This window comes from Notolabrus celidotus, chromosome 2, assembly GCF_009762535.1.
Source record: "Notolabrus celidotus isolate fNotCel1 chromosome 2, fNotCel1.pri, whole genome shotgun sequence".
In the NCBI taxonomy this organism is placed as follows: Eukaryota; Metazoa; Chordata; class Actinopteri; order Labriformes; family Labridae; genus Notolabrus; species Notolabrus celidotus.
The window spans coordinates 38,051,169-38,066,624 of NC_048273.1; the positions used below are offsets into that span (position 1 = coordinate 38,051,169).

Below are 15,456 nucleotides of genomic sequence, written 5' to 3' on the forward strand. Positions count from 1 at the left end.
CGCCAGTAGCAGGACCTTTCTGAACGATTGGTCACAGATTTAGTGTTTCTTGTTGTTTTATTTATCAGTATGTAGACGTGTGTCTTGGTACACAGCTACGAACATGTAGCTATGTGGCTATGCTAACTAGCGCTAGCACTTATCCATGATAAATAAAAATCATCCACTAGATCTTCAAATCTGCAGACGTGGGGAGTAAAACCGACCTCTGCCAGAAAGGCAGCAGGACCTTTTATGGAGGATTGGTCACAGATTCTGTGTTTCTTGTTGTTTTATTTGTCAGTATGTCGACGTGTGTCTTGGTACACAGCTACAGCTACGACATGTAGCTATGTGGCTGTGCCAATTAGCGCTAGCACTTATCCATGATAAATAAAAATCATCCACTAGATCTTCAAATCTGCAGACGTGGGGAGTAAAACCGACCTTTGTGTTTATTAAGACAGCCTACAACTAGCATGCCTCCCTCCTAAGCTCCTTGTTAGCACACATTTGTGCAGGTAATGAAAAACGGAGGAGGGATTCAGTATTATTTTATACAGTCTATGGGCTGAACAAGCTCCGAGCTCTGACTCCGTGACAGACCGGATATTGTTGTTACGTAACAAAAACACTGAAGTCTGAAACGGCTGGTTTCACACACATTTACAGAAAGGTGGAGAAATCAGAACAGGGGCAGAATGGATTTTTTTCATTCTCGGGGGGTTTGTAGACATGCCAGGGAAACATATTTCAGGTAGAGAACCATTAAAAAGTCAATTTTGCATGATATGTCACCTTTAACAATCCATTAATCAATACTTAATTCATTGATGGCATTCCTCGTTTGTAGGGGTGTAACGATTCATCTCCTACATTGATGTATCAATTTATATTCCTATGATCCGACTACATCGATCTGTGCTCAGCAGGTTGGCCCTCCGGACGACATATATGGATCTAACATCGTTTTAAAAGGTAATATATCGATTGTATGGATGCTAGGAAATAACACATTGGATTTAAGCACAGCAGACTTTATATGGATACGTTTTTGTTTTTTACACTTTTAATGATAAAGACGTTAAACGTTACTCAATTCAGGCTGCCTATATGTGACGTCATCACCATGCACCAGCAGACAACAAAACATAGCATGGTGGATGGCAGAGGAGAAGTTGGCGAGCCAGAAATGATCAAGCCACCATTGCGGTCCAGCGTGTGGAAACACTTTGGCTTTTGCAAAAACTGAGCTTTTCTAAATAAGTTGCATGTGTGAACTGAAGATGACTCCTCTCCAACCCCCCTTACCTAAACTAAACTGAATATTTCAAGTTGTAAGAAGGCATCAAACACTGATTATCTCCTGCTGTGAGGCACACGAGTGAAGGCGGGTTCCTGACAATAACATGACCCTGAATGTGGGACTGTTAGATGAACTCTGGGAGTCCTTCACTCAGCTGACACACAGGCTAAGGCTACAAACATAGCATCACAAATATGCTGGGTTGTTTACTATGAGCAGCGTGTAACACGGTGTAACACATCCATTAGCAGCTGTTGACCTAAGCTCCATCACCATCACCATGACAGCAGCTTTCATCAACACGACGAGAGCACACAACGTCTTCACTGTCAGTATCTCTGGATGTTCTTACCCGACCTCCAGGCACGACGCAGGAAAGCAAAGGCAAACGAGAGCGCTGCCCTGGAACCCACTCTGGCCAAACCTTCAACGCCCTGACTGACCGGACGAGAGCTGGAAAAACAAACAAAAACACACAGATTAACACAAGATGAAGGTGGGAGAGGGTTTTAGAGGCCTGTGAAAGGAAAACAGTGTGTGCTCAAACACTAAGCTTTAGATTTAAACCCAAACAAACAGGAACAACCTATAAGTCTGACACACATATGATCAGGGCAGTGAAATAATGCTCTGTGCTCTGTACAAACACTGTGCAGTCAGATATACTCTCACTCTTAGGCCTCGTCTTGACTGCTAACTACATCCGAGTTAAGCTATCACGGTACCAGCTGCCTATTCACCTTATTTTCGGTGGTTGAACGGACGCAGGCAGTTAACTGTTATTATGTGAAGCACTTCTAGTACCTTACTTCCGTTCAATGGTAAATGCCAGTAGCTTGACTAATTCAAAGCCGATAGAGGAACAAATCTCTCGAAAGTGATGTCTTTGAGGAAAACAGGAATTATGTGTGCTGTCAGAGGATGTTACAACAACTGGTACAAACAGAAAAGGTCAAGCCACACAATGGTGAATATTTTAAACCAGATGTCCGGCACAAAACTCTGAAGTATGTCATAGAATCAGAATCAGAAATACTCTATTTATCCTGGGGGGAAATTCAGTAAAGTACAGCTTTACTGCCGCATTGAAAAGTAAGGTGAATACAGCAACTTTTCATTTTAATCTTTACCTCTTATTGTCAGCAGCGGGCAGCGGTGGGGTTGGGGGCATCTTCCAGCCAACCAGGAATGTCTCCTCCATCATGCTGTGGCTGAGAGAGATGAGGTAGCGCTCCAGAATGACCAGGCGCTGGCGCAGGCGTTGGGCAGACAGGGTGCTTTTAGCCACCTGAGCTGAGAGCTTCTGCTGGTCATCGACGAGGACGAGGAGACAATCCTTCAACTCAGTCTCATCTGCAGAGAGAGAGAGAGAGAGAGAGAGAGAGAGATGATGGATAAATAACTCTGATTGTGAAGGAGTTTTTTCATCAATCATCATTCTAACTTGAACCATACAATATTTAATGTTATTTTTTTTAAAAAGGACAGATTTACTTTTCGAGCTTTAAACCCATTATTCAACTGTCATTTTGTCTATTTATATACAAACTGAAACAAAGGCTGCACCAATGGTTAGTAAAATAACTTCATGTTTCTCACATTTTTTCCTTTCAAAAAGCCAGGTTATCAAATAAGACTACACAAAGAATTGTGTATGGCACACTTTCATTATATATGTGCACAAGCGGCGGTGAGGTTAACCTGCTGTCAATGTTTTTAAAACTGGCTCCATAGGAGTAGCTTGTGGGGTGTTCAACCTGTTCTTTTGAATAAAATACTTAAATACTGTGATTGTGAAAAAATAAACAGCTTGCTTTCCATTAAATTTGATTTTCAACAATAGGTAAAAAAAAAATCTGACTGACAAACTTTCTTAAACATCAATAAAATGTTTTCACTGTGGATACACATCACCAGAAATGCCAAGATTTTCAGACAATAGAAACGCAATGGCTCCTCCCTCCTGACATGACTCATCTAGAAAAAGTACAATATGCTTTCAAAAGAGATATTTTAGCTCATAAAAAAATCCTTCTTTTTTTCTATTTAACATCTTCAACTGTTTTTAACATGGAAGTAGCCCCAGTGATGTCACCCATTAATTTCTTTTTTTTAAAGTTATGTTTGGTTTGGGGCATATTTGCCTTTATGACAGGGCAGCTGAGGAGAGACAGGAAACATAGGGAGCAGAGTGGAGAAAGACATGCAGCACATGATCACGGCCTGGAATCGAGCCCACGACCTCTGCGGTGTGGGCTATAGCCTATAGACCACAAGGCCACCAGCGCCCCATTCCATTGATTTCTGAAGCAGAGTTTTAAAGCTTATTGACGGCAGTCGCCGTATTGGAATACTGACTCAAGTTTTCAGTGGACTTAGCAAGAGGCGAAGAGGTGGACTTTAGGTGGGACTTGAGCCTCCTCGCTAACAGCTACAGTGTAAGTGCCTGTCAGTCAAGTAAGCGTGCTTGTAAGTATGCAAAACTCATAATATCAATAAAAATGGATGAGTTACAAAAATAAATTCCTGTACAGTGTGTGCGAATAGAGAAATGAGCTATTCAGACTACACTCATTTTTGTACCAGGCTGTAAACATGTTTATTTTAGCTGTAAATATTGGCTATTTTGAATGGGTGTGTATGTAGATTCAAGGCTTTTGCAGCAAGCCTCAAGTGGACACTCGATGAACTGCAGGTTTTAGCACTTCAGCCATGGCTTCATTTCTCAAGAGCAGAGACTGCTGATCTTTTTTATAAGTGTCCTGGCCAAAACAGATAGCTAACAAAGTTTCTGACAAACAATAAGCAGCCAAACATACAAACATAATACAAGCTAGATCATTATAATACATTAAAAACACACAATTACAGTCTACTTCAATCATGAATACATCAGGCAGAACATTTACAGCCAGATGTGTCTCCCTCCAATTCATTCAAAAGCATCTGATGAGACCTGTTCCCAAAGCTTCAGGTCTTTTTGTAATTCATTCAGAGTAAAGAGAGCAGCCAACTTAAACACTGAATTGTGAAGTGATTTCACATTTTGCCTTAAAATAGAGACAAGGACAAGGAAGAATATCAAACATAACTCAGTGGCAGCAGCTCAGTCTGTGGGGACTTGGCCGGGGAACCAGAGGTTGATTGATCTGAGTCCAGCATAGATAAGAAAAAAAGAGGACTGGTTGACTGATCGCTAAAGAGGTGCCAGTTTATCTTTGAAGCACCGTCAGGGATCCCTTCAGGAAGACGCTGGACTCATTACAAAGCCCCCCTCCTCTTTCTCTGACATCTTCCCATATTGATCTGCGCATTATGGTCTGAAGTGTGCATGTGAGGATCTCTGTGTGTTTAAATAATGACAAATCAAAAACATTCCCCATGAGAAGTGAATAAATAATGTCTTCTTCTAAACATACTGCTGCATTTCAATCATTGAAGCTGAAATCTGCTCTTCTGGTTTGGACATTGGACTCTCCAGTTTACATGATGCACAGTGGATTAAAAACATAACAAGTAGAAAAGGTTCTGCATTTTTCTGTTTATCCTGTTATTACATCCCAGCTTATCAGCAAACTAAAAGCATGGTACTTCAAGATGAAGTCCTGTGACACTTGAGCTCATTGCTCGCAGGCTCTATCACAACCAGTCCTTTGTTCTGATCCAGTTCAAGAGCAAAATGCTGTATTATGTTTCTATACAGCGGCTCTGCAGGGGAAGAAGAGAGGGGCCAAAATAGCAGGTCTGAAATCCACTTAAGCTTTATAAGCCAAACTGGCCTGAGGTTGTACGAGCCTCTCCGCAGTCAGCTGTGCTTGGCTGTCAGGTCAGATATGTATCCCAGTCAAACAAAGTCTCTAACTGGTCATTATGTAATACTCATGGCTTTAAAGGGGCTGGAGCTGAAGACCTACCTGACTCACAGAGGTTGGTACACTTTTTATAAAAAGATAAAAGACACAAAAGAGAGGAGGATAAATTCACAGAGCATGTTTGTCGTGTGTTCTTGTAGCAGCAGATTGGTTATGTCCTCTGACAGTTAAGATAAACAAATCCAGATATTTGACCACTCACTGGAAAAGCAGGAAGTTTGCTGTTTGAACTTTAAGCATCAATGACAGAGCACTCTTCCATGTAGTGATCAAGTGACACTCACTGTACAAAGGGGCCAGTGTGACTTCCTGCCCCACTCTGTGAAAAAACAGAAGAGTGGCCGAGTGGCTCCTGGCAAAGCATGTTTTTGCTCTGCATGTCGTCCCTCCTCCCTCATGTCACCCCCACCCATGTTATCTCCCACCACCATGACTCCGTCACACCCAGTGCCGCCTGTAAACACAGCCAGGGGTGAGAGTTGCTACCCCGTGGAGGACCACATCATAACGCCTACCAAGATTACCCTCTGAGGGGTAAAAATAACCGCTCAGACCTTCAGACTGCGACTTGTCATTTCAGAGTTTCAATGCCTCACGTGCCAGAAAAACATGCACGCGTCAGCAGGGCCTGACAGACGTGAAATAGATAAACAGAGAGGGTGGCCATGTGTTGAAACGGTCAGTATCATTGCATCTAGTTGACATTTAGGTGTTGTGAAACCATCTGCTGTCACCGTGGTATTAATTACCCCACTTGGAAACAGAGAGGCGTAAAATAACAAGAGCAATCACAGGACAACATGGCTGACATGTTGTAGTCCCCCCACAACGGAATATTTGGCCTGCTCACCTGGCTGCCGCCCCCAGTCCCAGGTCTCTATGATTGAGTGATGCACAGATGTTGATGTCTCCTCCTCGTCTTTCTTCTCTTTGTCGTTAGGTTCATCCTTCTTTTGAGTTCCAAAGCAGTCAGTGCAGTCCTCTGAAACGACCACAAGACATTCGAACAATGAGACAAAAAGTCAGAGTCATTTTCATTTACAAGTTTTCAAACTGATTGAGGTTTCTTTGAAGTATGTAGGTGACACCCATGATGAGAGACTATTTGTCTTAGTGCTAAAGGAAGAGAGGATACACTGGACCATCCTTTCAGTGATGACAAAGCAAAAGGAGGAGATGAGATCGCTCACTGGTGTGAAGAGGGTTTGGAAATCTTCAATTGGAAAAATGTAAACAACACGTGATGAAGCCTGCTGCCACTACATCTTTCTACTTTTACACTGAACCCTGCAGCTGCACAATATTGTTGATCCAGTGAGAATTTACATTGCTCAATAGGGTTGCAAGAAGCACGAGTGTCATGGCATGTAAACAAGCAGCACGAGCCTCACATTCACACACTCACACACTCAAACACTCAACTAGCACCATAACTTCATGCCTCATGTTTACAGTATTCCTATCCCATCACACCTTTGGACTTTCAAATTGATCCCACTGCAGCGGCGCAATATTGGCGTTCTAGTGTGTTATTTTACATTGCAGAAGCACGAGATGTAAACACACAGTGGGAGCTTTACATACACACACACTCAGACATGCACACACAAAGCTATTCCACTAGCTCACAGTGATCCAGTCTCACCAGGTTGAAGATATTACAGGGGTGCATACATCATACTTTAAAGGGCTAGTGACACTATTTTGCTTCTTTCACCACCTCCAATGCAGAGTGCAGCTGAATTTCTTTGCCCCATCATTAAAACTCTGGGACATTTACACTGAAGGTGAGATAATACGTTTGCATCTTTAACAAGCAGTGTGAAAGGGGCTGGTGTAGCTGTTATTTTCATTTAACTCTCAAACTATTCATGAGCGAGGAGGAGGAGGATGGTGAGCAAGAGGAACTTTTTCAACTTCCACAAAAGTTTGATTTTACCGCTAAACTATTGCAGGTTGAAGATACAGTTGTGCTCATAAGTTTACATACCCTGGCAGAATTTGGGATTTTTTGGGCCATTTTTCAGAGGATATGAATGATAAGAGAAAAACTTTTTTTTCACTCATGGTTAGTGGTTAGGTGAAGCAAAATTTTTATCAAACAACTGTGTTTACTCTTTTTATATCATAATGACAACAGAAACTACCAAAGAAACCATAAATTCTTCCAGGGTATCTAAAGTTATGAGCTCAACAGTATATTCCTCCTATCTTAATTAATCAATCAATAACACTATCTGTACAGCACGTTTATTACAGTTTATATCAGAACAAAATGCAGATAGAGACTCAGATAATGGCCAAGTTGATAAGTAATTCAGAACAAGTGAAGACTAAATTAAATCAATGTCAACAATAAATAAAAAAATTAATTAAAACCAAAGGCCAGGCCAGAGAGATAGGTCCTAATTTTATGTCCAAAGATATCAACACATCCAGCTGCTCCCAGAGCCTTTCAGCCAAATTCCATCAGATCCGTGTCAGGTCCGTCACTGATCCGTCACAGCACCGGATCTGATAGGTTTCTATTCTAGTCACTGTGTTAACTTCCACTGGTTCCACTCTGTTGCGTTCCGGCTGCGTCTCTGATCCGGCAGGTCGGAGCCCTCCGGATCAGATACACAAGACTTCTATTTTTGCCGGATGCCGGAGCACAACGTACCAGAGGGGCAGACAGAGAAGCTGCCTCATGATGGTAGCAGTCCTGCACTTTGGAACGACTAACAGAAACCGTGTCAGGAGGACTGAGGGGTCACCCTGCTGCATGCACAGTAAACAGCTTGAGAATTAAGTAATACATCTCAGAGGGGTCGACTATGTTTGTGCATGAAATGTCTTGACACAAACTCACCTCGCAGTAAATGTATTCCTGACAACACCTAGCAGAGCACACAGTCTGAGTCTCTTTCTTTTTTTCATGGTATTATGAATTCCTCACATCCCTCCCTGACCTGAAGATGCTTTCCAGTTCAGGAAAGAGAAAAAGAAAAGGCAGAGACTGTCTCCTTTCCTACTGTTCAACCCATGTCCGACATTCATCTCAACCCTGTCACCTGCTCACATATCATCCTAAGACAGGGAGTTAAAATATAGCTGGCTTTCATAAACAGATGGCAGCACTGTGTAAATCTGTAACAACAACATAGAGGGTTATTGGATGCAGGGATCTGTGTGTGCCATACCTGGGTGAGCAGATTCTTCTCCATTGAATGATATCTCCTCATCTTTTACCATTTCATTCCACATCTCACTCAGACCTTCCGGAGAGAATGCCCGCTGCAAAAGAAAGGAAGAGAGAGACAGAAATCAGCACAGTACACTCATAAAGTCGGGATGTGTTTGGAGAACGTCACGGTCGGGCTATTATCACGTTATGAAAGGACTGGAGTTACAGCCTCAATGAACCAGGGTTAGATGTTTTTGTAAGTGTTTGAAAATAACTGTTTCAATGTGTGTAATTTGACCAACTTAGAAAACTAACACCAGCAAACAAATACCAAATATAAGTGAAGTAAGCTCCGACTTATTTACAGACACATCAGCTGTAAAATGTGTCATTGTGTCATCATCCGAATGGTTCCTGATCATGCTCTGCCTTTCTAAGAAATACTGACAAGTTGAAAGCCAAGCCCGCTCTTGATTTCTAAGATCTAATGTCCTCAATGTCAAAAACATGTCAGCACAGAGATGACAGCAAACAGACTGCACCAGACCAGACACTCAACACCAACGCTGGGGAAAACCTGACACTGTGGTGAAACTTTAGGCCTCATTTTGAAGTGATAAACTTTTCAGGATGAGAGAGTAAAGTCAGAGAGTTGTGTTCCCATCTTTTCCAAATCCATCATGTATTATTCAAAGACTTCATAATAACAACAGACCTGTGTTTGTTTTCACAACAAAGATCCTCGTGTATTTTTAAATACCTTATCACTGCACCTACTGTTATTTTCTAAGCTTCACCTCCTTTATCATCACGAGAAAACAATAATCATCCGTGCACCAGACTTGACACAGCATGCAGGACACTGGTTTCAGACACATCTTGGGCGATTAGGTGTTCCATGTTATTAAAACAAATGTATTCCCTTTAGTTTGACTCTCTTTTTGTCTGTGATCGTATTAAAGCAGCAGGATTCTGGAAGTTAATGCAAGCTGTTGTAACATTGGTTCACTTTTCAGCGATGCACAGGAAATATTTTTGGAATAAAAGACCAGTTCAGTTTCAGTAAGACCTAAGTGTTAAAGCTGGGGTGGGAACTGCAAGGTCATTCAAGACACAACACCTGAAACATTGCCATCAGTATGCATAATCAAGACACAGTGATTCTGCGATGATTGACAAGTTACAAGACAATCATAATGATGCATCACAATATTTGATTAACTGGGGAGCACAAAATGACCGTAAAAGGTCAAGTGCAAGGTTGATGTCATTAGGGCCATGAAGTAGTGATGCAATGAGTCAAATTGAGAGAGGAATCTGTTTAAAGCACCATATTATTCTTAAATTAAAACACTGATGTGTGGCATGAGTGGTACGATACCTGAACCGTGTGAGTGAGAATGGTAAATTATTGGGCGCAGATTTGGCCTAATGGTTAAATCTAAATCTAAATTAAGCCCATGAAGTGGTTGGTCGGGTTTGATTGCAGCCTGCCGCCCCTTTCCCGCATGTCATTCGCCCACTCTCTCTCCCTGTCTCCAGCTATATCCACTGTCCTCCCCTCTCTAATAAAAAAGGTGCAAAACTCAAAAAATATAACTCAAAAAAAAAAAAAGAATGGCAAATCATCGCCTTTACAATCATTTCTCCCACAATCAGATTAAAGGTTTTGCAGTATGTCCTTATTATGATACAACACTGTCATTATGTGAAGAGCTTAGACACAAAGTGTATATGATGAGCCGGTTTGGTTTAGAGGTGAAAGCGCTCCATATAGTCCTCCTCGTAGCGGTCACTGGTTTGACTTCTGGCCTCGACCCTTCGCTGCATGTTTTCTCTACTCTCCACATTTCCTGCCTCTCTTCAGCCGTGCTGTCTAATAAAAGACAAAAATGCTGGAAAAATAACTTCTTAAAAAAACTAAACGCAGTGAAAAAATTAGGGATGCAAATTTTAAGTATTTTCCGTGATCGATTATTGGAAATGTTAACGATCAATTATCGATTAATCAATTAAAAAAAAAAAATTGTTATTCTTATTTCAATAACAATGCCAAATATGTTGTTTTCCCCTAAATTTTATTTTCCACAGCAATAAAATGCAAATAACTGACGGTACTGAATACATGTACAACATGTTTAACACACTGAATATCAACAAACAGCCTCATAAAAATATTCTCTGTGGACATAGTCTTATAATGTGAAGGCTCACAATACAACAGAAAAGTACTTCAGACTCACAGAGTCCAGTTTTCAGTCTACTCGTTCTTATTGAGAAAAATAAACATGTGTATTCGGTAGGAATGACCACAATTAATCGATTATCGATTAATTGATTGATAAGAAATGACTCGAAACACGCATTTTTGTTATCAATTTTCCGTCACGAGGAACAAACATCATGTGGTCTCATATTACACTCATCTATCAGGGAGGTGTTTTAAGTTTAAAGCATGTTTAGATGTGAATCAGCTGTTAAAGGTGTTGCGCACAGCGGAGATGCTCTGCTGGCGGCTGCGCGTCAGGTCTCCACGTGCGCTTTTTAAAAGAGGATCAATACAAAACTGCTGCCAACAACGACACGGACACGAAGGTACACAACTATAAACAGGATATTTCCCACCTTTGGATACGAAGGCAACAGACAGGTGGGAAATTCTGGTACGCTACGTTTACAGACCAGCAACATCAGAGCCGTCTGAGCTTTTCTGCAGCTGGACTGATTATGACCCAGTTGCGCTCTCTGCTGATACCTGATTGAATACACACATTTATTTTTCTCAATAAGAACGAGTAGACAGAAAACTGGACTCTGTGAGTCTGAAGTACTTTTCTGTTAGTATTATGAGCCTTCAATTTATAAGATTATGTCCGCGGAGAATATTTTAATGAGCCTGATCGTTGATATTCTGCGTGTCAAACGTGTACCCGTATTCAATCCTGTCAGTTATTTGCATTTTGTTGCTGTAGAAAATATAATTTAGGGGGAAAACAACGTATTTGGCCATGTTTTTGACGTAAGAATAATAATGGTTTTTTTTATCAATTAATCGATAATTGATCGTCAACATTTCCAAAAATCGATCACGGAAAATACTTAAAATGTACATCCCTAGTATTCGGTCAGGTGTCAGCCGGGAGGGCAACCGGGTCAGACTCAGTCCAGCTGCAGAAAAGCCCAGACGGCTCTGATGTTGCTGCTCTGCAAACATAGCGCACAAGCAATTCCCACCAGTCTGTTGGCTTTCTATCTAAAGGTGGGAAATGTCCTGTTTAAAGTTGTCAGCCTTCGTGATCCTCTTTACAAAGCGCGCATGGAGACCTGACGCACAGCCGCAGCCGCCAGCTGAGCGTCTCCGCTGTGTGCAAATATGAGACCACATGATGTTTGTTCCAGGTGATGGAAAATTGAAAGCAAAAATGCGTGTTTCGAGTAAGTTCTTAACCCTCAATGAATCGATACTTGATTAATTGATTGCTGTTCTTAGCCCACAGAAGACAATGTAATGTGAAGTAAACATGAGAAACGCTCACAGACTCCACAGATTCTTACATGTGACCGAACCCACACAAGAACATGTTGACCTCTTGATATGAAAAAGTAGTCATTACAACATGACTCCTTCCTATATGTACCATACCTGTAAGTCTATCTTCAGCCATTTGTCATGAAATCTCAGCTGAGCATCGAGGGTAAAAGATGGAGAAGGCATCTTCCCCTCCCCTCTCCTGGCTGCAGACGCAGCCAACCTGCAGAGGAAAGAGATGAAAGGCTACGTTATAATGTTGGAAGAATTAAAAAGTCACTGGAAGGTTAGAAGCAGCTGGGGGTAAGTGACATGAAAGAGTGCTTTAAAATCAATGAGGGTACACTGTTGGTTCATAATATGATTATAAAGTGAGGGGGGATAACAGATCACAAAAATCTGAATCTGAAGACTAATCAGTGATCGTTTAGTGATGAAGAGTCTGGCTTTTTGGATAGGAACCTGTTGCAAATGCAGGTTATGTGTAAAAAGAAGGAAGAACAGCACATAGATTATTGACTCTGTGGGTTATTTCAGCTTATACACTGTGTTACGTCTCCCTTTAACAAAACCGGACGGACGGGGGTCGCCGTGTAGCAAACTAACAAAAACTGCCCTTAAGAAAATAAAATAAAAGAAGAAACCTTGTGTTTTCTGAAAGATAAGACAAAGTAGACCATTTTTAAATAAGAAACTCATGCACCCAAACTCAAACAGTCATTCAAAGCTGTACAAAGACAGCAAACTTAAGGTGTTGACCCTATTGTGAGCAAAATGTAACTGAACCAGAAGACCCCTCCTCCTCATCCAGACTCTATCAGCTGATGACACCAGCTAAGGGAGATCACTGGTGCTGAGAGAGCCAACCTGTGGACCAGACCTCCCAGACTAATACACTTAAACATCTAATATAAACACACTAGATCCATAACAACAGAGTTTCTATTAGATGCTAATTTCCCACACTTCTTATTGATATCATGATCTTAAAAAAATATGACATTTGTATAAAGCCTGGTAAATTGCTGAAGTGTGTTAAAGATTAGAGATGTGTTTGTTTTGTGTTAAATCATTAAATATAAATGAATGTATACACGTTCATAAAAACACACCACATTAATATGGTTTAATTCACTGCAGCCTGAGTAAGCATGATCCTTTCTGTGTTTGTTAGCAGTATTCTTACAATTATAGAAAAAACATTATTTAATATTAATATTTAAACCTTAGTGGTCACACTACACTGTCAGTAAATGTCAGCTTAAGCAACCATAATTATTATCAAAATGTAAACAAAAGAGAAGTCCAACACCAGCTGGCAAACATGGGATTAAAGCACACCACTTTGAACCACAGGTTTTAAATAAACACTCATGCAGAGTGTCTGTGTCACATCTATACTTGGATCATTTAATCATAATAACGGTTTAAAAACACACCTTAGCATAGTTAACCTTTTGCATTTATAACTGCTATGTTATGCAGCTATACCTGCATTTCTGTGCTTTAATGATAAGATATTATTAGACATTTAAACAGCAGCATTAACTTTAATAACATGATAAAAGCTGCAGTTTAAGGCCAAAGATGCATCTGACAGTAAAACGAGACGTTTAGGGGAAAACGAGAATATCGTAGCAATATAAGCTAGCAAGGGCACAGTGTATGTTAACCTTGATTTAGTGTTTATAAAAGGTTATCATATGATACAGAAACACTGATCCAGGGAGGAGTATAACACACTGACACAGCATCCTGCCTTTAAAACACCTAATGCTCGGGAACGTTCACATTAGCTTGGAGGCTAATGCTACCTACTTAGCTTGGTGGACAGCTAGCATGCTAACGTTAAAACCACCTCTCCTCCCAGACAAGCTGCTACAACATGACACTGCACACAACAAGACGACGTTCCAGACAGCATAGAGACACTAACGGGGACTGAAGAAAAGCTGACATTTCAGACTTACCTGCGGTCTGTTCTCGGGTTATTCTCGTCCCCTCAGCTGCTTTGCTGCATTAACAGGAGGACGCTCATCATCAGGGTTTTGATTGGCAGGTCGAGGACTAGGGCACGAGGCATGGAAACACATTACGTAGTCTGAACTCAGAGATTCAACAGGATTTATAAACACCTAAACAGCACGCGGGGGCGGGGTTCCTTATGTGAAGGGTTCCGTCCCGTCGGTCAAAGATTTAACTCCGCCCGCTCGTGCCTGCCCGTGTCATGAAAGGAGCGCTTGTTTTGTACTAGAGGCGGGACATAGGAGGGGCGGGGTGGCCTGTGAGTGAGGGCAGAACCTCCGCCAGGGGGCAGCGTTTCCCCAGATAACAAGGGTGTTTTTTTTCCTCAGATAATTTATCTTTAGCTTATATTTTTAAACCTTTATTGAATCATTTTGTGCACTTGAGAGATTATTTTGTTTAAACAAAGTTTACCAATGAATTTTTCAATACAACAGTAATAATTCACAGTGATGACATATACTGATTAAAATAATCCCGCACCACCCCCATCCATGGTAACATTTAGAGGGAATATAACTCAATATCAATACATTACAATATAATTTAATAAAATTAAAAAATAAAAATAAAAATAAAAATAAAAATAAAAATAAAATAAAATAAAATAAAATAAAATAATAATAATAATAACAATAATATTATTAATAATAATAATAAGAAGAAGAAGAAGAAGAAGAAGAAGAAGAAGAAGAAGAAGAAATACAATAAATACATGAAATAAATAAAGTAAAATGTTATGGGTTAAAATTGTACACCATTATCTAGGGCATAAACAAGCACTGAAACACGCAAAAGAGGGGAGCAGCAGCATGAGCCAAAGGGGCATCTCTAGGGTTCTTCCAGTTTGATTCATATGCCTCTTATTACTTACATTGACATGAAAGGGTACTCATCCACAAAACTGTCAGAGCTTAAAACATCAACATGACCCAGAAAGGGCTGCCATATCAATAAAAATTTTGTTAGCCGATCTCCTGACAGTATACCTTATCTTCTCCAGCTTTACAACATGTAACATGTCTCTGATCCACTGTGTAAATGTTGGAGGGTTACAGTCTTTCCATCTAATCCAACTGTGTCTTCTGGCTACAAGTGTGGCAAAAGAAAGAAAACTTTGTGTGTCCTTGTTCAAAATTAGATTTGGTGTCACCACCCCAAATAGCGCTAAAAAGCAGACAGTTCTAAAACTCTACCTATAGTTTTGGAATTGAGAGATTCTTAACTGCCATATTTCTGTTGTTTGAGACTGTTAAGCTGTTATCTGGTCTATATGACCATTTACAACCAACCTGTCTAAATATAGATCAATAGAAGTAATTATCTTTATTTTATTTAAAGTCGAAAATCATTGAGAGCAAAGCCCTCATTAACAATGACGTTGAGCACATAAAAGAAACATTAAAATGCAAGACAAGCAAATAAAAGGTAAAACCTTAAAATTAAAAACAGACATCAATTAAAATATAATTCTAAACCCATTAAAAAGTAATGTCAACACAAAGTTAGTTAAAACAGGTGCAATCAGAGGTAAAAAAGTCTAAAACTAATTATTTGAATTGACTAAAAGAAACCAATG

General features: G+C 40.5%; 1 protein-coding gene across 3 annotated transcripts in view; it reads right to left on the reverse strand.

The window, feature by feature from the left end:
* herc2 (HECT and RLD domain containing E3 ubiquitin protein ligase 2) overlaps positions 1–13,942 on the reverse strand; it is a 78,184-nt gene extending 64,242 nt beyond the window's left edge. For all 3 annotated transcript variants that reach the window (XM_034702020.1, XM_034702019.1, XM_034702018.1), the window contains exons 1-6: positions 13,823–13,942; positions 11,967–12,075; positions 8,340–8,433; positions 6,008–6,139; positions 2,416–2,638; positions 1,638–1,738 (exon numbers count right to left, since the gene is read on the reverse strand). In XM_034702020.1, the coding sequence (XP_034557911.1) occupies positions 1,638–1,738; positions 2,416–2,638; positions 6,008–6,139; positions 8,340–8,433; positions 11,967–12,038 (622 nt within the window). In that variant the 5' untranslated portion in view covers positions 12,039–12,075; positions 13,823–13,942. The remainder of the gene's footprint in view (positions 1–1,637; positions 1,739–2,415; positions 2,639–6,007; positions 6,140–8,339; positions 8,434–11,966; positions 12,076–13,822) is intronic.
* Positions 13,943–15,456: the final 1,514 nt, after the last annotated feature.